This window comes from Desmodus rotundus, chromosome 3 (genome assembly GCF_022682495.2).
Source record: "Desmodus rotundus isolate HL8 chromosome 3, HLdesRot8A.1, whole genome shotgun sequence".
Classification (NCBI taxonomy): domain Eukaryota; kingdom Metazoa; phylum Chordata; class Mammalia; order Chiroptera; family Phyllostomidae; genus Desmodus; species Desmodus rotundus.
The window spans coordinates 182,293,269-182,315,974 of record NC_071389.1 but is presented as its reverse complement, the minus strand read 5'-3'; the positions used below and the strand labels follow the sequence as shown (position 1 = coordinate 182,315,974).

The window sequence follows — 22,706 nt, the reverse complement described above, 5'->3', positions numbered from 1 at the left end:
CTTGGAAGAAAGTAAGAAATGTAGATTATGTGTATCAGACATTGTCTGCTGTACAGACTTCAGGAGATAGGTATGCAAGGCAAGCCTCGGTGTGCAGTCTGGAAAAGTATGCTGTGAGAGATGTCAGGGCCTTCTGCCTGGAGCTAGTTCTGCATAGTTTCCAAGTGGTATTTTTATCTTGTAATTATGTAAAAAGTCACATTGACAGAAATCTACTAACACATGTGATAGAATCACATTCTTCTTTGGCTATTCCTGAAATATGTGTAGGTTTTAAAATACATGGTGGTACAAGGAGGTTAAATCCTAGAAAGGCTTGCATTTTCTATTGGAGGAAACGATAATGGTGGTGGTGGAATACCATATATTACACTAGATGTGGGTCTTACAACATCTCTTCTGGTTCCACTATCTGCTGTCAAGAACCAAATTGACTTAACTGAGTGATAAGGTAACTATTGGTTTACTCACCTCAAAATAATGAAATGTTTATATTGGATTTTGTGATTTCCTTTAGTCTTCACATAGCACTTTGATACATTCATATTATATAGTATACATTCTCTCCAAATGTATGATAAACTTCCACCTTCAGCTGCTTTCCACTCAATGCACACTACAGACGTGCTAAATTTCTTGTAGTCCCCAATAGGCCATGCCCTTTCACATATGATTTCTATAGCCTGAATGTCCTTCAGGTCAATTCCACAAATGCTTATTTGAGCATCTACCAGACATTTTTCTGGGGCCTAGGAAACAAAAATAAGAAGATAATGATCTTTCTGTCAATGAGTTCAGAGTCTTCGCAGTAAGGGAGACAGCCATATAAACAAATAATAATGATGTACTGTGATATACACAAAATAGAAGTATATACAAAGAACAGAGGCAGCATGGAGGAGAGAGTGGTTAACTGTGTGGATGGAGTGGGACAACAAAGCATGTCATGCATGGTCCAGATGCTCAAAGGTGGCGAAAGGCAATGAAGGCACATCAAGGGACACTGAGGCATGAAAGAGCTTCACATTTTCAGGAAGCAGCAAGTGCTTTCACATATAATACAGAAACTTATAATGCAATGGGGATGAACTGTACACTTTAAAATGGTTAAGATAATACATTTTATGGTATGTGGTTTTTTTTAACCACAATTAGATTTTTAAAAAATTATTTAAAAGAAATACAATGGGGAGAGTATCAAAAGACCAGGCTGGAATAAACAACTGCCTATCTTCTCCTTTTCAACTGCAGAGTCCTACTCATCTTTTGGGCTTAGCTCAGATGTCTAAATGACCCATCCTTTGTGGGTCCCTATATAATTCCCTCAACCTGTGTTCCCTTCCTCGTGGTTCCTGTAGAGCTTTATGTAAACCTCTCTTGGAGTACTTATCAGAGTATGGAAATCTTTTGTTTATACCTTTGTTTCCCCAACAACACTATGAGTTTCTTCAGGACTGGCACCATTCTTTATGCCAACACAGATTCTACAACTCTACAAGAATTATTCATTGAGTTAATTAGTTAATTCACTATTAATTAACCATGTGCCAGACACTGCACTGTTTTCCATACATAATCTCCTTTCATTCTTACAACAGCTGTAATGAGGGTAAATATTGTTCTCATTTCCATATTACAGATAAGAAAACTAAGAAAAATGAGAGGCTAGGTATCTTGCCAAAGTCATAGGTAGTAGTTGAGCTTTGAAGCCAGACTGAAGCCAAACTGAGATTTTAATGACAAAGAAAATAATCAATAAAAGAAGTTTCCAAGGGAATAAAGAAGGGAATAAAATCTAGAATATTAGTTGAGAAGATTTAGCAGGAAGTTAGCCTAGTACGTGTCAGGCTTTGTGCTATGCACCTTACTGAAATAATTTCATTTAAAATAATTTCATCCTCATGAAATCTGCATGTGATATAGATACTTCACTGAAGAAACAGAGGTTCAGGAAACTTAAATTTCTTTCCCAAGATCACAGAACTAGTGAGTGGCAAGGCCGTAAAAGAGCTTTTGAGGTGGAGAAAAGATTATCCAGAGGACTTCATTAATTAATTAGAATTTTTACACTGAGTGGCTATGGCGAATTAAAAAGGCTGGGGATATTTTGGCACAGCCACTGTGAAGAATTTTTTATTTTAAAAAAGGTGAGGTAAAATTGAATAAATAAGGTTAATGAGCATCAGTTAGGGGACCCAACTGAGGTTAAGGTACACAAATTTGTGATGAACCCAATAAGCACATTTTTACAACTTTGTTCAACTATTTTTGCTATCCCAGCAACAAAGAAAGTATTGAGGATTGTCAAACTGAGCAGTGAGCAGTTGTGGAAGTTGGGAGAGAGCTGAGGGGAAGGACTCTTGATTAATATAGCAAGGACTTGCAGAAATGGCTGCGTATAAATTCTAGCCTGAGGAGCTGGATTTAACTCCTTGTGTCCTAGTCCATACAGGCTGCTATAACAAAATAACACTGACTGGGTGGCTTTAACAATAAACATTTCTCACAGCTCTGGAGGCTGAGAGTCTGAGATTGTGGTGCCAGCATGGTCAGATTCTGGTGCGAGCTCTCTTCCAGGTTGCAGACTGCCATTTCCTGTTATAGCATCACATCTTTCATAGGGAAAAGAGTGCTTTGCTCTTCATCCCCTTATAATGGCACCAATCTCATCACCCCCCCAAGACCATACCCAAACCTCCCAAAGGCCCCACCTCCAAATACCATCACAATGGGGATTAGGCTTCAACAAATGAATGGGAGTGGGGGACACAAATATTCAGTCCATAGCACATGCAGATTAAATCCATCTTTCTTCCTGTATCAAACCTGAATCCTCTCGGTTTCTCCAGGACTGGAGAAACAACTAACGAAAGTCACTACAAATTAATGACTTTAACCTCAAATGTGGCCCTTATGCTGCCTGGCAGTTATACTTCACTTCCTGAGTCTCTTATTCACTCTTCCACTCCCATCTTCTCTGTCACCTGATGACCTTGTTTCCTATTTCATCCAGAAAATACAAATAATCAGAAGAAAAATCCCACCAGCTGCCACCACTGCATATATCTACTCACCTGCATCCATCCACCTTCCATTCTGTTACTACGAACCGATCATCCTCCCACACCAGGCCAATACAATCTCTTCTACACCAGATCTCATCCTTTCTCCCTTTCTCAAGTATGAGCAAGTATTCCTCTTACAATTCTCCCATCTCTCTTTTGGTCACCAATTTTTCCCTTTTTACTGAATCATTTCCATCAACATTGAACATGTTATAATTTCTCCCATCTTAAAACAAACAAAACTCATACCTTCTCTCGAGTTCATATCCCTATTCAGTTTTAGCTGCCACCTCATATCTGTGCCCTTACAGAAAACCTTCTCAAAAGAGGTGTCTGTCCTCAGGCTCACCTTTCTCTACTCCCATTCTCTCCTGAGTCCTCTTCAGTTAGGTTTGCCACTCACTATTTCCCTGAAATTGTTCCTTTCAAGGACACTAATGGCCTTCATGTTGTCAAATGCAGTAATTCATTTCCATTCCTCAACTTTTTGGACATATCAGTATTTAACAGAGTTGATGTTGCCTACCTCTTTGAAACTTTCTTTGTTTGGCTTCCAGAACACCATCCTCATGAATTTTTTCCTGTAGCATGGATTGCTCTTTTTTTGTCTTTGATCGCATCACTCAACCAAAATCTATTCATATTTAATATTTTCAATTTTATAATAAATTGTGGTTTGTTTTGTAACAGATGTGCTTTTCTGATTTTATTGTCTTATTTTAATTTAATTAGATTTTATTCTCTGAGCTTACACCAGTTGGCTAACGGAGGAGCCTCAGAGATATGCTGTGTGGTGAAAGGGATTTTGAGATCGCCAGGCCCAATCTCTACAATCCAGTCACTCATCAGCCCTTGTGTATCCTCTCTGTTGTAGTGTGTTCCTGCCATCCAGTTGGATCAGCTATCCTTCCTTTCAGCTCAATGACCTTCTGTGACCCCAGCAATGGTGACTGCCCATGCAAGCCTGGGGTAGCAGGGCCACGCTGTGACAGGTGTATGGTGGGATACTGGGGCTTCGGAGACTATGGCTGCAGGCCCTGCGACTGTGCAGGGAGCTGCGACCCTCTCACAGGAGACTGCATCAGCAGGTAAATACGCATGGCTCTTGTTCTCATCTATGTGTCTTTCAGAATCTTTTGGAGGTCTGGTAGTGATATGGAAAATCTTGCATGCCATCAGTGGAGTGAAGATGTCTTTGCACATCTGTTTAAAGAATTGTTGTCAAATTGAGAATCAAGGCATTTGTTCTTGCAAGATTCTAGACATGGTCTAGTTCATTTTGTAAAATAAATCATTCTTCTTAACAATCGGCCCTAAAATGTTTATTTCTGAAAAGTGAAAGGATGGGAAGGTAGCTGAAAAGGTTTGAATCTGTATAAATTTACTCATTTATTTCAAGTTCTGAAAAATTCCTGAAAAAAGCGTATTCATCATTTTCTGTTTTATTAGCAGCACAGACATAGACTGGTATCAGGAAATTCCTGATTTCCATTCCATGCAAAATAAGAGTGAACCAACCTGGGAGTGGGAAGATGAACAAGGATTTTCTGCACTTCGACATTCAGGTGAGACAATAGTTACAACATATTTTGGGGTTGGGTCTTTTTTTTGCTTTTTATTGAATTTATTGGGGCAACACTGGTTAACAAAATTACGCAGGTTTCACGTGCATGGTTCTACAACACATCATTTGTACCCTGTATTATGTTTTACCACCCTTCCACCATTTATTGCCCCCATGTCCTTCTTCACCTCTCCCCCCACAGCAATCACCACACTGTTGTCCATGTCCATGAGTTTTTTCTCTTTTTTTTTCTTTTTTGCTCAATCTCTCCACCTTCTTCACCTTTCCCCCTAACCTCCACCCCCTGAGCTGTGAGCCTGCTCTCTATCTGTGTGTCTGGTCTTGATTTACAGTGATTCATAGCAAACCAGAGAGCACCTTTTGGATCCTATAGGGGAACTCTTTAGTTTTGACATTTAATAAAGTAGTGACCGCCGTAAGTATAAAACTATTAAATATAACTAAGAGGTATTTTAACAAGCTTTTATTTATTTTTTGATAATTATAGTAACATAAGTAATTAGTATAGAAAATTTGGAAAAGGTAAAGCATCACAGTAAAAAAACTTGTCACCCAAATCTCTTTACCACAGTGTTAATACTTTGCTATGTTTCCTTCTCTCTAAGACACACTGCTTTACACCCTGACATGTATGGTTCATTTGGTTGAGTGTCCTCCTGCAAAGCAAAAGGTCTCTGGTTTGATTCCCAGTCAGAGCACATACCTGGGTTGTGGGCCTGGTCCCCTATATGGTGCTCACGTGAGAGGCAACCAATCAATGTTTCTCTCCCTCTCTTTCTCCTTTCCTTCCCACTCTCTAAAAATTAAGTAAATAAAATCTTTTTTAAAATTATAAAACACACTGCTTTGCACAGTTGAATGCTAACTGAATATATCAGGTTAAGAAAAGTACAGATCTATTTAAAAGAAAAATATTCTTACCTGGGATAACTTAATATGTACAAACCAAAGGCTAGATGTAAACTCATTTTTATAGTTTCTTCACAACTAAGAAACAAAAACAATTATACAAACTAAATATAAGCCAAATAATAAAACTAACAAAATTCAAGTGAACATTAATTGAATATGAAAAATGATTTGTAATGAAGCCAAAACACATAAAAATGGTTCTTAGAATTTACTAAGTCTATACTACTATTTCCTCCAGCTCAATTTTCCTGTGATGTTTATCTGTCCCTTCATTTGAAGAGCATGCTGTGCTATTGGTAGGAATACATGATTTCTGTGTTCATCTTGCCTCTATTGTTTTCTCATAGAAAATTGATTGGTTCCATTTAGCACCAACTTGCTCCTTAAAACATAAAAGCATGAAATCTTGTGTCAGCATTTGGTTGTAAAATACCAAATTAAACTTAAATAAGTTTTAAAATATTTTTATTATTAAACATTACAAATACCAAAATGTCATATAAAAACCCATAAACACACCTTGTAGTATTACCAAATCTTATATTTTGCCATAATTGTTTCATATTTTCATTTAAAGTTTAAAGTGTTACGGATACATTTGAAGCCCTTGGTATACCAATCTATAATCTCACTAGTCTCTCTTACTCCACAGAATAACCACTAGCTTGAACTTTGGTGTTTATCATTCACTTTCATGATTTTAATATATATACACATATATATAGTAAATATATCTTTTAATATATAAATAAATATTTAACATGTAAATGAATGTATTAATATATAAATAAATGTGTTTAATATATAAATATATAAATACAAACATATAAATATAAATAAATAAACTAAGTTATATATATGTGTATGTATACATATATCTATAAAATATATATATCATGGACATAAATTATCTACATTTTCAAAACTTTTTTTGACCTGAATATGTATTGATATATATTTTTTAGTTTATCCATTCTATTATATTCACATACCACTTTTTTTCTCCCATTGTTTGCCATTTAGGATATTTCCAATTTCTAGTTTTTTACTGTTATACATAATGCTAGCATGAATGTTCTCACCTGTGACTTTGTGCATTTAGAAGAAGTTTCTTTGAGCAGGGGCTGGCAAACTACACTCCTCAGGCCAAATCTGCCCTGCCATCTATTTTTCTACAGTCTATGAGCTCTACCTGCTCTAAGATTTAAATGGTTACACTTTATTAAATGGTTATTTAAGTCCCTATATATCTTTAATTTTGCCTCTTGGCCCACAAAGCCTAAAATATTTATCACCTGTCCCCTTATAGAAAATGTTTGCTGACCCTTGTTCTAGGGCACAACCCTTTGGGTCATGGATGTGCTTATTGCCAAATTTACTACATATTGCCAAATAGCTCTCTGAAGTGGTTGTATGAATTTGCATTCCACCAGCAAAATATGGCATCACACATCATCAGTAACATTTTGCATTTATTTAACAAATTTTTATATGGCACGTACCAGGGGCCAAGCACTAATGTAACTCATTACATGCCTGTAATTTAGGCACAGTTTAACTCAACAATTATTGGATTTTTAAGTTAATGTTATTGAACTTCTCCACTTTTGCAAATTTGATGGGTATAACAAGGGATTCTCACCATTTTAAATTGCATTTCCCTGATTACTAACAGGTTTGGTAACTTTTCATGGTTTCTTGGTCATTCTGGTTTCTTTTTCTGCGAATTTCCTATTTGTAATTTTCTTACTAATTTGTAGAAATTATTTATAAATTCATTCCTTCATCGAACAAATATTTGAGTACCCATACTATGTGCCACTATTGCAAATATAGTAATTGAGCAAAACAGACAAAAATCACAGCCTCTGAGGAACCTCTATTCTTGCAGAGGAAGACAGCTAACAAATAAGTAAAATATTTTATGTAGTAATGTGTAGTGTAATAGAGAAATAAAAGATGGATGGGAAAAAGGAAGTGCTTGGGAAGGTCATACTTTTAGATAGGGTGATCAGGGGAAATCCTGTGAAAGGTGGAATTAGAGGGGGAAAAACGTCTGAAGGAGGTAAGGGGGTGAACTATACAGATAATGGAGGGAAAAGAGTTTATGAAGAAGGCACAGCAAGTGCAGAAGCCCTGAGGTGGGACTAGGCCTGACTTATTCCTGAAACAGCAAGGAGGCCAGTATGGCTGAAGCAGAGTTAGAAACTACAGTTCTAATACATTCTTACAGAACTTATGGACCCTTCAAGAATAAAGAACCCAAATTTGAGAAACACTGGTATTTGTAATACCGTATCATGGTTTTTTCACTTAACAATCAGGATCATTTTCCTAATGGTTTCATTTTAATTCACAACAGGGAAGAAGGTGGGAAGGATAAGGTAATGTGAACTTGTCATATTTATCTTTTCAACATTTGATAAAGAAAAAATCTTTCCCATTATTTTTTATCTTAATTCTACATAATCTGAATTCTGATTTTAATAACCACTTTTGAAAGTTTCCTTCCATTTTTCTAAGATAATGTTCATAATTCTCCAACTTTGTCTGCTAAGCCAATCTATAAAAATCATTTTAAGACACTCATTAAGCGAGTCATCATGTTACTAGGGAGCTGGCAGCACAGTAATTAAGCACATAAAGCGCTGGCATCAGAATGACTCCAGACTCTCACATTCACAACAGCTGTAAGGTCTATGGCGTCCCCAGAGAGCCTCTGAAATTCATAGAATTGAATCTTCAGCCTGGAAGAGCTCCAGGCTGTGGAAGACATTGTTCAGTTTCCTGCTAAACAGCAGTATTTGCATTGGGTATGGAATAGTACTCCTAGCCACTTTTTTCAATGGAAAAGTGATAATTAGTTTCCTAAGCACTGTGATTTATTCTCAAATGTACGTGCCTACCTATATATTTACCTACCATAAATTTCCACAACTAGGAATGCAATAGCTTATACTCACAAGATACTCTTAATTTCTACCACTCCTTGTGAGGTAGAGAACAGCAGATGTAAAATTTCACTTTCTGTACAACAAAACTGGCTTTAGTACCAAAGTACTGTAAACAATGCTCTCTCCCTCTCTACCCTCTCCTTCTCTCCTATCTCCCTCTCTCTGTCTCTCTCTCTCTAACATTCTAATACCTTGGTATAGCTAAACAGGTTTTCCTCTCCTTCCAGATTTCTTTTAAGAAAACAGATCTAGGCTGAAGCCTGATCAACAGAGATTCATTCAAAAAGAACTTGTATTGTCCAGTGCCTTAACATATTAAAAGGGGATACCAGAAAGCAGCCAAAGAAAGATCTATGAATAACAGACTTATGTATGTTCTCATAGGCTGAAGGACTAAAGAGAAGAACATTATATTAAGGAATAATATGTGCCATTTGGAATTCCATTAGGTTTTATAGCATAGTAGTGACCATATTGTCCTGCTTTGGTGAAAAAATCAAAGGCTATGGGCTGTTCACTTAGGTTACTATAATTTCTGAATGAGTAATCCTCTCTGCTATGTTTAGATTAAAAGCAGTATTATTTAATAAATCACAACAGCTCATTTTAAGCACCATTCATTTCTCTTACTATTTAATTCCACTGTGATTTTCTCCTTGAAAATCTCATTCCCTGATTCCTAGAGAAGCTTTAGTTAGAGCCAATAAGTCACTGTTTCCACATCACCATGTGTCTCACCAGAATCCCTACTGTCATTCCCACCTGAATATTCTCTCAGCACCTCTAGGTCATTGCATCCTCTTCATCGTAGGTCTCTGTTGTGTTTTGCCTAACCAGATTAGTTTCCCCTTCTTTCCCGCTATCTCTGTGGTAGCTCAACCCCATTTTTCTTTGGGGAAGCACTCTTCCCCCATTTAATAGACTCTTAGAGAAGCCAATCAGAAGTTCTGTCCCTGGAATTTAAAACTTTTACTGGAAGTGACAAAGTCTGAAAACGATTAAAGTTCATGATTCCAATGGTGAAGCCGTAAAAGACACTACCCAATAGTTCATAGATCTCTGCACTTTCCTGATTCTTGTCCTTTCTGAGCTCCAGTCCTTCAGCTTTTTCTGCTGTCTGAGCTACTCCATATGCTTTCAATAATTAAGTTAGACAACTGATTGCTACCAAAAAAATCTTGATCAATTATACACTTCTGAAATGCTCTCCTCTTAACTTCCCTATTTCTGTCAGTGACAATACACTCCTCTCTTGTTGGCTTGGCTGAAAACTTCAGATTTGTTATGCTCCCCCTTCCCTTACTATTGACAAGATTTGTAGGCCCTATCTCTGCAGCATCCTTTGGTATTTCTTCCTGTCTGGATCCACCTGTCAGACCCACATTCCATCTGACTTAGTAGTAGAAAGATCAGGAGCTTCAGACTCTCCCCAACCCAGACTTAAAATCTGGCTCTTTAATGTATTAGCTATGCTATGGTAAATAAGATAATTAATTACTCTGAGCCTTCATTGTTTCATTTTTTAATAATATCTATCTCATTAAGGTTATTATAAAGTTAAACAAGATCATATGGATAAATTCCTTATATAGTTTATCGTCTATAGTTGGCACTTAGTTTAGTTACTATTGTTGTTATTAATTTCACTAGCTTCTAATTGTTCCCTGCCTTGATTTTCTCTTCATTCCAATACTTTTGATATAATGCCAGATTGATTTTCATATATATTTTTTACTGTATTTTTCCATTACCATTTATCCCCCCATATCCTCTTCCACCTCCACCCGCCCCTTTCCCCACCATATACATATATTTTAATTTAAATAACTTCTTTAAACTGATAGCTTTGAAAATTCCTATTTTTCTAACAAATTAAATTCAGGCCCTAATTACATATCAATCAAGGTCCTCCATGACACCTTCTACTATTCTCTACTCAGTCTGTACCTGAGAGAAACCGAACCACGCATTCTTCCATGAACACACTCTGTTCTTTCTCTCTTACTTTTTTTTCTCACCCTTTTATCTCTATATTCCTGTCAAATTATTATATATAAGAATCTTGTATCAATAAATAAATGTAAAACATAACAGTGTCTGCCTGGCACATAAGCCCTCCTCAGTAAAAGTTACCTGCTATTATTACCACTCAATGCCTATGAAATGCAATGCATGAGGGAAAGAGGGGACTGGTGAGGAAAGGGGTAATATTATATCTACTTGTTAAATCAGTAAGAATGAAAATCCTATCCATTCTGGGTTCTAGGAATACAAAGATGAATAAGACATAACCATTGTCCTCAAGGATTATAGTCTAGAGAGGAAATAAATAAATATGAAAATGCTATATAGAGAGTATGTACAAAGGCATTTTGAAAGTCTTCCGCAAGGCCTGACAAATCTCTCACACATGACTGTAGTATATAATTTCAACTATTGGTAGAAAACATATTACTTGTTCTTCAAAGTCCATTTCAAATTCTTGTTCAGCTATGAAGCTTATTCTATCTGCTCAAACATGTGACCTCCCACCCAAGCATATTGTACCTGTCTTAGAAAACTTATCACTACTTACATACTTGCTTTATTCACCTTACCGAGTTGGAAGCCTTAAGGCAAGAATTGAGTCTTGCTCATACTTACATGCTCTGAAGTTTATAGCACCATGTCCTGCTTACCATAGGGGCTCAATAATTTTTTTTAAATTAGATGACATTACCTTCAAAGGACTGTCCAATTATAGCATGGACTATAATTATCACATCAATTATATGCATTAAATTATATCAATATGTCTACATTTCTGTATTTCTCTTAGACTAGTACTTGGCTGGATAATAACTAATTCAGTTCAGAAAGTGACTATTTCTTTTGAATGACTTTTTATGTTTTCTTAGTATTTATGGATTATGTTTTATAAATCACTCAAGCTTTAAAGAGTTATGTTACCTAGATTTACTTGCTGATTTCTTTTTTTTCTTTGCTTCTAAATAACACCATTCCTCATTTAATTTCTGTAGGTAAATGTGAATGTAAGGAACAAGTGTTAGGAAACTCCAAGGCATTCTGTGGGATGAGATATACATATGGTGAGTCTGAAGTCCTTAAATGCTTCTGAAAATCTATTCAAATTAAATACGAAGAGTTTTCTAGGAAATGTGAGACCTGGTGTATGACATTCTCAATATTTTAAAGCATTCGTCTTATATAATAATGTTAAACATAGTATATCTGGTCTTGGACTTGATTTTCCTAATAGAGATGGTGTTGAATGCCCTGGTGAGGGCACAAGGCTTGTAGAGCAAAGGCAAGGTTATTCTACTATAAGGAAAAGAAGCAAAGAACAGAAAGGAAAAAAATGACACATAATCTATTCTTATGATGCTTTCTGTCTTAGTAATCTAAAAGGGAAGTCTCTAGGCACTTGAACAATTCCTGTGGCAGTATCAGATAATACTAAGCAGAAATCAATCTAAAGCAGTATTTCAAGAGCTCAGTCATTGGGTTCAGACCTATATGGGTTTGATTTCTGGATTATTGGATGGGTAACTTAACCTCTCCAGGCTTCCTCATCTGTAAAATAGAGGCTTACCACCTTCCCCATGAAATGTGACTTTTTTAAAAGCGCATTACCTTGCTCTTACTAGATTGCTCAGTAAATGGTAGGGAGGAGGAAGAAAATTTACATATCTGAGGAGTAAGAGGATATATATGCTGAAATGAACTGTTTGCCTGTGTTTTTTCCCTGCCCCCTCTGTATACTCTGCATTTCTCTACCTTTCAAATACCATAAAAATGAAACATATAAAGAAAAGTGTCACTGCCCTAAATAAAGTCTATTACCATATTCAAATTCTAAATGACTTTATATTTACTATTAAATGTATTAAAGATGCCTTATCTTGCCATTATTGACTAGTGTTCTGGGCTTTTTATTGTTCCATATTTATAGAACCTGAAATATGGATTACAATGAAGAGAAAATTTTAAGTTATGATCTCTGAGACCAAGTGTTTAAGTTATTGATAACATTGTATTTAATCTCATGAGAGATAAAAATGTGAATGTTAAAAACCTTTTAAATCACATCTAACATTAACATATATACTTCTCTCTTTTAACCTGCCAAATTGACTAAATAGAATAAAACTTCTGAAATATATAGTGCCTAATAATGGTATTTACTATTAAAAGCAAAAAACAAAAAACAAACAAACAAACAAACAAAAAATCCATTTAGTTCAAAGTCAGTCCAGTTCAGTGGAAATATCAATTGGTTTTCATTATTGCATAGGTTCAATAGCTCTCTGACTGAATTTACAAAAATCTATTGGACATTAGCATCTTTTAATACTATTGTATTATTTTCTGCTTAAAAGAATTTTAACGCTCTTAATGATGTAATGAAATATCTTGTTGTTATTAAATACAATACACCTACAGACTTGGGGGGAAAAAGCCACCCCCCATTCTCTGGCTTAATGGAAAATAACTTGATTTATTTGATTATTCCTTTAGCAAATATTTATTGAGCTATCATTATGAATAGACAAAGTCCCTACTGTCTTTGATCTTACAATCTAGTGAAAAAATACCCCTAAAATACCAAAAGTAACCCTTGAGCATTGGCTATGTGTGACATCCTATGCTATGTACCCTTCATGCAACTATCTCATCAGAATTCTAATCCAAACACTACCTCTAACCAACCAGCCATGCAAACTTGAGCAATTCACTTAATTTCTTAAAACTTGCCTCCTCATACATAAAACAAAACTACATGAGCTCTTATAACCCCTTAGAAATCTAAAATTTGGTGATTCTAAAAGGACAGCAGTCTGATAATCTTATGGATATGGAACCAGCCAGGGTAGGGCTCTCTCATTACACACAATCTTTCATTAAGATACAGATGAGCCAATAAAAACTATCTAATAATACAGAATATTGCATCCAATGTTCCTTAGGTCTACTTTCTTCCCTACCCCAATTTATTCCATTAGTTAATACTCCACAGCCATTGCATAGATGTTAGCGCATAACAGAATCATGAGTCATATGGAATACTGGAATTCTGTCATCATGTGCTTAGGAGGACAGCCTCCCTAACCCCAGTTAGCTTGCATTTTATACCAGGGGAAGAAGATTAAATAATAATGTTATTCAATCTTTTTAGAATATTTAAAATATATCCTGGGAGTAGCATTTGCTCTTTGTCATAACATTGTTCACAATCAACCAGAAGAGTGTAGTATAGTTAGAATCTAAATAAAAACCAGGATAACAATTCTACTTCCTATGTATCTTCTATTTAGTTGATAGCTGAATGTGTTTAAGATCATACTTGAAGTAGGCAAGTGGCTAATATTCTTTTAGCATAGTGATATGGGAATGAGTAGCAGTAGAAAATACCTAAGAAGAAAGAGTATAGTTGATTTAGATGAAGCCAGTACAAAATTCTGAGCCTAATGATTTTTAAAGCTAATTTCCACATTCTCATTATCATTAATTCACTTTCCATTATACTCTGAAGTATATATTTAAGTTGTTGTTCAAACCTCAAAAGATATGAAATTCAATGCATTTTGACTTTTGGAATTGTGTTGTTACAGTGCTAAGAGTAAAGATTTTATCAGCGCATGATAAAGGATCTCATGCTGAGGTCAATGTGAAGATAAAAAAAGTCTTAAAATCTACCAAATTGAAAATTTTACGAGGAATGCGAACATTGTATCCAGAATCATGGACTAACAGAGGCTGCACTTGTCCAATCCTCAATCCTGGTGAGCATTAGATTTTTCTAGCTTAATAACTACCTTCTCTATGCTGAATTGCTGTTTGTCTTACATCCTCTGAACCACAACCTAAATAAACTCTGCAAGAACATCTCTCCTTTTCACATCTGAATTCTGGGGAAAACCCAAATGGAATTCTTTGAACTGATATCAAAAAACTATTTCTCTTCCAGGTGCTCTATTAAAGTATAATACTTTAAAATCCATTAATATAATATTCTCTGCCCTAAAAAAGAAGTTGCAGATTGGTTCCAGGTGTCAGCAGCATAGAAAGTACTTTCATGAATTTATCTGCCACTAACACTGTATCTGAAAGCTAGGTCCCATTACGGCGCCCTGGGTAGGACTTGCTCCCAAAGGAAGCTCAAATGCAAAATTCCATCTGTGAAAATAATATTGAATTCATTTTTACTGTTGCATGAGAAGCATCTGTTTCTCCTGGGTAGAAAACAATTCCCAAGTTATCATCTTATTTTTCATTAAATGATCATTCTGGTTTCAAACTAGAAACAGCGGAGATAAATAAATAAACAAGCAAGCAAGCAAGCAAGCAAACAAACCAAAAAAACCCTTGTAAAATCTCAGAGAAACTCGGCATGCAGTGAAATTTGCGCTTTAAAATGTTATGGCAGAGGTAGAAAAAAGCAAGTAAGCAAGGGATTCATATCTTTATACTCTGTAAGTACACTCCTCTATTGCGTCATAAACTGCTTATTTTTCTGTCTCCCTCATTAAAGTTTGAGGGTGGGATTTAGATTTATGATCATAGCATCCCCAAAACCTACCATTAGTACTCAATAATAGTAACATAGTTCCCAGATAGTAAGTTCTAGCAAAAGGAGCTATTTTTTTAAATTCTCTGTATTTCCCAGTTTGTGTAGTTACCACCTGTGTTTTAATGGCATTGTTGAAACAAGTGCATAATTTCTCTTCTGTATATAATTCCTTCCAAATATAAGTACAGGAAACCACAGTTATATTAATAACAAGTTGTTTGTGGTCTTTGACAAATAAATTTGAGAGAAATAAACAGATAACTAAGTGAGAGAGGAAAAAAACTATTAATAAAATCTCCCCCAACCCAAACCATCTAAACAATGAATGATATACATTTCTTGACTTTTTTCTACTGTTAATTAATCTCTCACACCCTTTTATATTCCTTCAGTATTTTATTTAAATTGATTTAAATTTTAAGAATAAAAGACATTTGAGATAAATAAATAAATAAAGTTTAAAAAAACAAATCAAGTAAACAGAATCTTGAATTTTGAATACAGGAAACAAATGCTCATTCATCTGTGTTCCACTTCCCAAATATCTGTGTACAGGGGCTCTTCCTATAAGTCCTTTCTACTATCTTGGCAAAAGAAAAAAAAAAACCTGCCCAGTTTTTTCGCCAGACATTAAAAACAAAAGCTTCGACCATCTGATCCACCCTCCAGGAAGTGAACTATACTTCCTAATCAGGTTTCTGCCAAACAAAGAATCAACTGAGTTCATCACAATTGAAAGCATAAGCACAATTATTCAAAGAATTCTTGAAAACATGTTTACTCACTTTGAAGAAAAGACTGGAACCTGCCAAAGCAAAACCAGACACTCTTTCATTTCACTTTGTTTTTCCATTTTTACAAGTTCAATAGCTAAGGCCAAAGAAAGCTGATAAGAAAATTCTGAAACCTTACACTTCAACTTGCTTCCTTTGCTACTTTGGAAAAGGAGCAATCTAACAGGGCATCCCTACAAATTCATTTGTTCCTACATTCATTCATTGATCATATATTTTAGAATATCAAGACTAGTACTAAATTGTTATACATTCTTTTTTTATGGGTACAAAATAAATTTTGTGTCCTTGAATGTGTAGCAAAGTAGATGTCAAAAACATAGAGACAGGAAAATAAAATGCAAATGCTAACAAATAATACAACAGATAATATTGTTCTTTATGCTAATTTTCAGCATGAGGCTGCTCCATAATTTATGGATTTATTCAGTACCTTTTTATTAGTTTAATTTACATTTATACTTTAAATTAATGGCAAATTCCTATATTATTTGTTCTACTTATAGTTTCAAAGTACATTCATTTAAAATACTAGACTTAAATTAAATTTTCCTAAAAATTATTTATTATAATTTTTAATGAGAATTTTATTTTTTTAGAGATAATACAAACAATATCAAGAGCATTCTATTGCAGTTTAACTAGTCTGTTAATTAAATGTTGAGATTCTCATGTAGAAGCTATGGTTACCCTTTAGAGAATTTAAATACCTTATAATTCATCTTTCATTTGTGCTCCCCAGTGTTTAAACCAACCTCTCTATTTCATTATTTTCCTTTTATTTCTCTTTTTTTTTTAAACACCATCATAGCTATCTTTAAACTTAGGATTGATTTACTTTAATAACCTTTTAAAACAAACTTTCATTCTTTTAGAATATAGGTACATCATAGAAATTTAGGGGAAAATTTAAAATTTCACATTTCTGCCCCCCAGAGATCACCTCTGTTAGTTAACATCTTAATGAAAATCCTTCCAGATCTTTCTTTTTGCATATGTATGTCATATTTTTAACCAACATGAAATCATCACATAATGTTTTATTCTACAATCTATTTTATTCAGTTAATGATCTTTATTTTCAATTTTAGTTTATTTTCATATAATACGCAGACCATATTCCGATTTCCCAACTGATCCCCAAATGTTCTTTTCAGCTGGTTTCTTCTTGCCAGTATTCAATCCAGGATCACACAGTCTATCTAGCTTTTAAGTCCTTCAAGTCTGTTTTATTCAAGTATAGTTTCTTTTTATTGTTGTTGAAAAAATTATTATTGTTGCAGAAAGCAGGCCAGCTGTCTTGTAGACTATCCTACTCTTCTACATTTGTTTGGCTGGTTCCTTGTGGTGTCATTTAGCTTGTCTCTCTACCTCCTATATTTTCTATACATTTTTTAAAAAGTTTTAAATTTATTTTTAGACAGAGTAGAAGGGAAGGAGAAAGAGAGGGAAAGAACCATCAATGTGTGGTTGCCTGTCACACACCCCTTACTGGAGACCTGGCCCACTACCCAGACATGTGCCCTGACTGGGAATCAAACTGGTGACACTTTGGTTCACAGGCTGGTGCTCAATCTGCTGAGCCACACTAGCCAGGGCTATTTTCTGTACTCTAAAGAAAAGCTTGATCGAGGCAAGATAAACATTTTGGCTAAATTTCATTACACTTCATGTTTGGTACTTCATGTTAAATCACATCAGAAGACACTGGATGACCCCCCATCAGTGCTGCTAAAACTTGACCCTTAGGTTAGAGTCATAACCGTTTGATCTCTCCATTGGGCAGTTTTGTTTTCCCTTTTGAGACTAGAAAACAATAAGTGTCATGTTACTTAGTCACTATATAAACATCAAGTTTCCCATTAACCACTTAAACGATATTATCACCAATTGGTAATCCCTTCCTGAACCAATAATTTCATGGAATGGCATTTTTTCTAGGTCATTTTGGTGAACAAACAAAAATATATTTATGTTTTAAAACCATGAGTTTAAATTGATATTTTCAATTGAATTTTAACATTTAGTGATTTTTCTAAATTTGAGTTTTGAAGTATATGTCTCTTTGTCTTATATTGGAAATTTTTATTTTATAAACATAATTACTTATTTGTTCTATCCTATAATATTAATGAATTTTTTTCAAAATACCAATATTGATATTACTATAAATATATACTGAGGGAGATTATCATATTTCTTTTTATTAATATGGAGATAATGAGACTGTCTTTTTATCGTGTGTGTGTGTATGTGTGTGTTAGCCCGAGAGGAATGTTTAATTACAAAGTCAGCAAAATCAGCTCTAGGTCTGGTCAATTCTCACCCTTTTAAAAAATGTACAACAAACATTCTATATTTCAAAAGCACATTGACTTTATTCAGGAAATATGTGCTATTTTGTATAATCCATAGCTCTTGTCCAATATGTTTTCTCAAATGGTTATTAAACTTTTATGAAATTCTCCTTGATATATACTACCATACATAATGAGTCCCCAGGAAATACTGATTTGCAGTAGTATGTTAAGAGCCTATGGAATCCTTACTTCTTTACCATAGAGGGTGGTATAATATAGAGTGATTGCTCTATAATCAGATACACCTGAGCTTACATCAAAGTGCTGCTACTACTAGAGACACTGCACAAGTTCTTAACCTTGCCGAGCTTCAGTTTCCTCATTTGCAAAACAAGAAGAAAAATTATACATACTTATAAGGTTATTTTCAAGATTAATGAGATCATACATGCAAAGCACTTAGCAAATGCTTATTAAATGTCTGCTGTTATTGTCTATCATTCCCTATTTCAACCATGAATATATAAAACCATTAACTATGCATACATAAAAACACTGATGTCACCTCTCCCTCCTCAAAAAGTCTTGATACTATATAGCTCCTTTTGTTTTCTTTTAGGTTTGGAGTACCTTGTAGCAGGCCATGAGGATGTAAGAAAAGGCAGGCTAATTGTGAATATGAAAAGTTTTGTTCAGCGATGGAAACCATCTCTTAGAAGAAAAATCATGAATATTTTAAAAAGAGAGTGCAAGTAGCAATAAAGGTGTGTAGCACATAATGGCACTTCTCTATGTATAAAACACAGACTTATTGGAAAGAAGACCTCAGTAATGAAACTGGAATATTTTTAAGTGCCAAAATGTATAGAAATGTTCCAATGCACGGGCCTTGTCTAACCTATCTCTTTTGGGTCCATGCTTAAATACACTTTGCTCCATAAAGAGGAGTGAAAAAGTCTATGCTGATACCTATTTTGTATGGAACTGATTCTGAAATTCCTAACTATTAAAAATACTTTAATAGCAGTATGATATTTAACAGTAATCCATTAAGCACAATACATATAACAAGGATTCCTCCCAACTTCAGATATGTTACTTGCATTTGTGCTACTTAAAGTAATTAATAAGACTTTAAGGAATCCTCAACTCTTCTATCAGAAAAGGTGTTTCTTAAAAAGAGCCTTCTCTTGTGTGATGTGTGTGAACTTCAAGTGTGGTGTGTTAAAAGGAACCTCTCCACATATATATATATAGTACTTCTTTGTATAAAGCACTTTACTACCTACCACTTGTGTAAGTTTGGAGATGCTGTTGACAGCAAGAAAAGAAAAGGATGTGTACGAAAACCTACTGAAACAGAAGCACTGCCACTACGTGTGGACACAAATGACCAGATAAAGGAAGTTGTACTATTTGACTCTGAATACTTGGAAACACTATGTGTAGATGCAACCTTAAAGGAGAATATGTTTGCATGAAGTCTCAGCTTCAGGCTACAGATTAGATTCCACAGTTACTAGCCATGATGAAACTTTTTTAAAAACTAAACAAAAAGAGACTTTAAAATAAGAGAAATAAATCATAAGCATAAAAATATGCTTTGGCAAAAAGGAAATGAATGTTAAGTTTTAAAAAGCTCACTTATTTACAATGCACTGTATTCACTTCAAAAATTCTTGTAGACACAAAATTTGCTTCATTTTTGTGTTTAGTATTTAAACCTGAATATTGAAACATTTCCTTCTTTTCTTTATTAACAGCACATGGTCATCTGTATTTACTCATTTTTTGACACAATGTATGAGATAGTTCACAAAATTACAGTTTTTCATTATTATTCATCTTCTGTACCCTGCATAGTCACTGTACGTGTAGTTTCTTCTGTACTTGAATACACAAAACATAAACCACAGTGCCATAAAATTAACTTCACACAAAGAACATATTTTTTCCTGAGGTCCTGTGGACTTGCAAAAAAAAATATATATATATATATATTGCTTTGTTAATTTTTTATATGTAATAAAGAAATATTATCTCCTGATTTTTGTCTCATTTTCTGATCAACTCTTTCAATGATGCTAAAAATGACCTTCTCTTAATGAGGGAACTTAGACCTAATTCCTTAAATTAAGAAAATCAAACAAGGGCTTAGTGTTTCTACTCTGTTACTATGGAATTTGGGGATGGAGTGGACACTAATTCAGATGAGTTCAGCTCTAGCATTTGGACGTAAACTTTTTTAATCAGATGCATTGCATTTTTATATTACATTTACTTCTTAACTAATTTTAAAAGTGATAAAAGTTCACTGTTGAAAATACAGAAAGCTATAGTGAGAAAAACATCTATATTTCTACCATCTTGTAAACAGCTGCTAGCATTTTAGTGACTATGTCGATTTGATCATAGCCATACTGGAAGAAGAGTTGTCTTGAGCCACACATTAAATACACAAACACTAACATAAACTGGTAAGCAAAAAAGATTTTAAGTAAATTTACAATTTTGTGTTGAGCCGTATTCATAGCCATCCTGGGCTGCATGCAGCCCACGGGCTGGAGGTGAATACCCCTGCATTGTTTTCCACGCATATACATACCTTTTACAGAATTGTAGTTATACCATACATTTTGTAATGAAATCTACATTTATCACCTGTAGCAAGTCTCTCAGCTTCTTTCCTATTTCTATCTTATCCTAGTTAGTGGAACACTATCTAGTAGGATATCCTTTACAAGCAACTTATAAAATCTGTTGGTAAGTAAATTATACCCAGAAAATTATTTTAAATATTTTTAAATTAATTTATTTATTTTTAGAGAGAGGGGGAGGGAGGGAGAAAGAGAGGAAGCGAAACATTGGTGTGAGAAGGAAACACTGATCTATTGCCTTCATACATGCCCTGAGCAGCAAGGGACTGAACCAGCAACTGAGTCATGTGCCCTGACCCGGAATCAAATTTGTGACCTTTGACTTTGTGGGATGACACCCAACCAACTGAGCCACACTGGTCAGGACAAAAAAAAATATTTTAAATACATCAAATATAAAATTTGCTTAAGTTTCATAATTGCCAAGTTGCCTTCTTTTCCATTTCACTTTATTTAAAATAACTATTACCTGTTAAAAAGAACACAAATAATGCCTATTATTTAAAAGATTAAGTGCCCTGACTGGTGTGGCTCAGTGGATTGAGTTCCAGCCTGGGAACCAAAAGGTCGCTGGTTCAATTCCCAGCCATAGCACATGCCTGGGTTGTGAGCCAGGATGAAACAAGCACAAGTGGACAGGTGTATACACACACACACACACAGTGCATCTTGAATAGCATATGACAAAGTTGACCTAATACTCTTAGTATTTTTTACATTGCTAGCTTTAAGTATCAGCATTTTACTTGTGTAATCAAAAGCACTACTAAACTTTAGTTGGACTTACTGTAATAAAAGAAATGCTGAATAAGATATTTTTAAGAATAATAAATGTGCCCTGCTGGTGTGGCTGAGTGGGTTGGGCATTGTTCTGCTGACTGAAAGGTCACCGGTTCAATTCCCAGTCAGGGTACATGCCTGGGTTGCAGGCCATGTCCCCAGCTGAGGGTGTGCAAGAGGCAACCAATAGATGTTTCTCTCACACATTGATGTTTCTCTCTCTCCCTCCCTCCCTTCCCCTTTCTCTAAAAATAAATAAATAGTCTTTTTAAAAATTAGAGTAGAAAGATGTCTATATTATTGAGTGAAAATATTTGCACAAAAATTTATATACTATTAGCCCCTACTCCAAAAATCACATTTATAATATATAAAGTGTTTTAAAAGGTCTAAAAAATAGATTATAGCAGTACTTGTAGGGAAAAGAAGGAAGGAGATTTTCCCTTATTATTTTGTTTTTATTGCCATTGCTTAACTTTCTCTTTTTTTAAAGATTTTATTTATTTATTTTTAGAGAAAGGGAATGGGAGGGAGAAAGAGAGGAAGAGAAATTTGATGTGTGAGAGATACATAGATTGCCTCTTGCATGCTTCCAACTGGGGACCTGGCCTGCAACCCAGGCATGTGCCCTGACTGGGAATCAAACTGGCAACCCTTTGGTTCATAGGACGGCACTCAATCCACTGAACCATACCAGCCAGGGTTTTACTTTCTTTTATTGATCATGTACTAGATTTATAATTTGTTTTTGTAAACAATTAAAATGTAATCAATTGTTTTAAAAACATTCAAGAAAAAGCATAACTATAAGTTTAATTTTGTCTATGTTTACCAAATTATTCAGCTTCAATATGACTTCCCAGTCCTCCTCAACGAGAATCTTCCTTTGTTGCTCTTTTGAGTACCTTTTCTGGTAACATTCCAAAAATTAGTTCTCTGGTATAATTATTTCTTAAGGTCTTAATTCTGAAATCACTTGCAGGCCTTCCGCTGCAGTTTTAATTTCTCATAAGCATCACTTGGCTTCCAAAGTGAAAAAAAAGGAAAGAAAAAAGAAAAACCCTGTGTTCGCTATTTGTAAAAGTAAA

At 34.7% G+C, this 22,706-nt stretch overlaps 1 protein-coding gene across 2 annotated transcripts in view; it reads left to right on the top strand.

Moving 5' to 3' along the window:
* NTN4 (netrin 4) overlaps positions 1–20,228 on the top strand; it is a 98,184-nt gene extending 77,956 nt beyond the window's left edge. Inside the window, exons 7-11 of one of the 2 annotated variants that reach the window (XM_024579505.4) lie at positions 3,940–4,153; positions 4,515–4,630; positions 11,537–11,605; positions 14,129–14,299; positions 18,801–20,228. In XM_024579505.4, coding sequence (XP_024435273.3) covers positions 3,940–4,153; positions 4,515–4,630; positions 11,537–11,605; positions 14,129–14,299; positions 18,801–18,937 — 707 coding nt within the window. In that variant the 3' untranslated portion in view covers positions 18,938–20,228. The remainder of the gene's footprint in view (positions 1–3,939; positions 4,154–4,514; positions 4,631–11,536; positions 11,606–14,128; positions 14,300–18,800) is intronic. The other variant, XM_045187093.3, reaches the window with a different exon arrangement.
* The last annotated feature ends 2,478 nt before the right edge of the window (positions 20,229–22,706 follow it).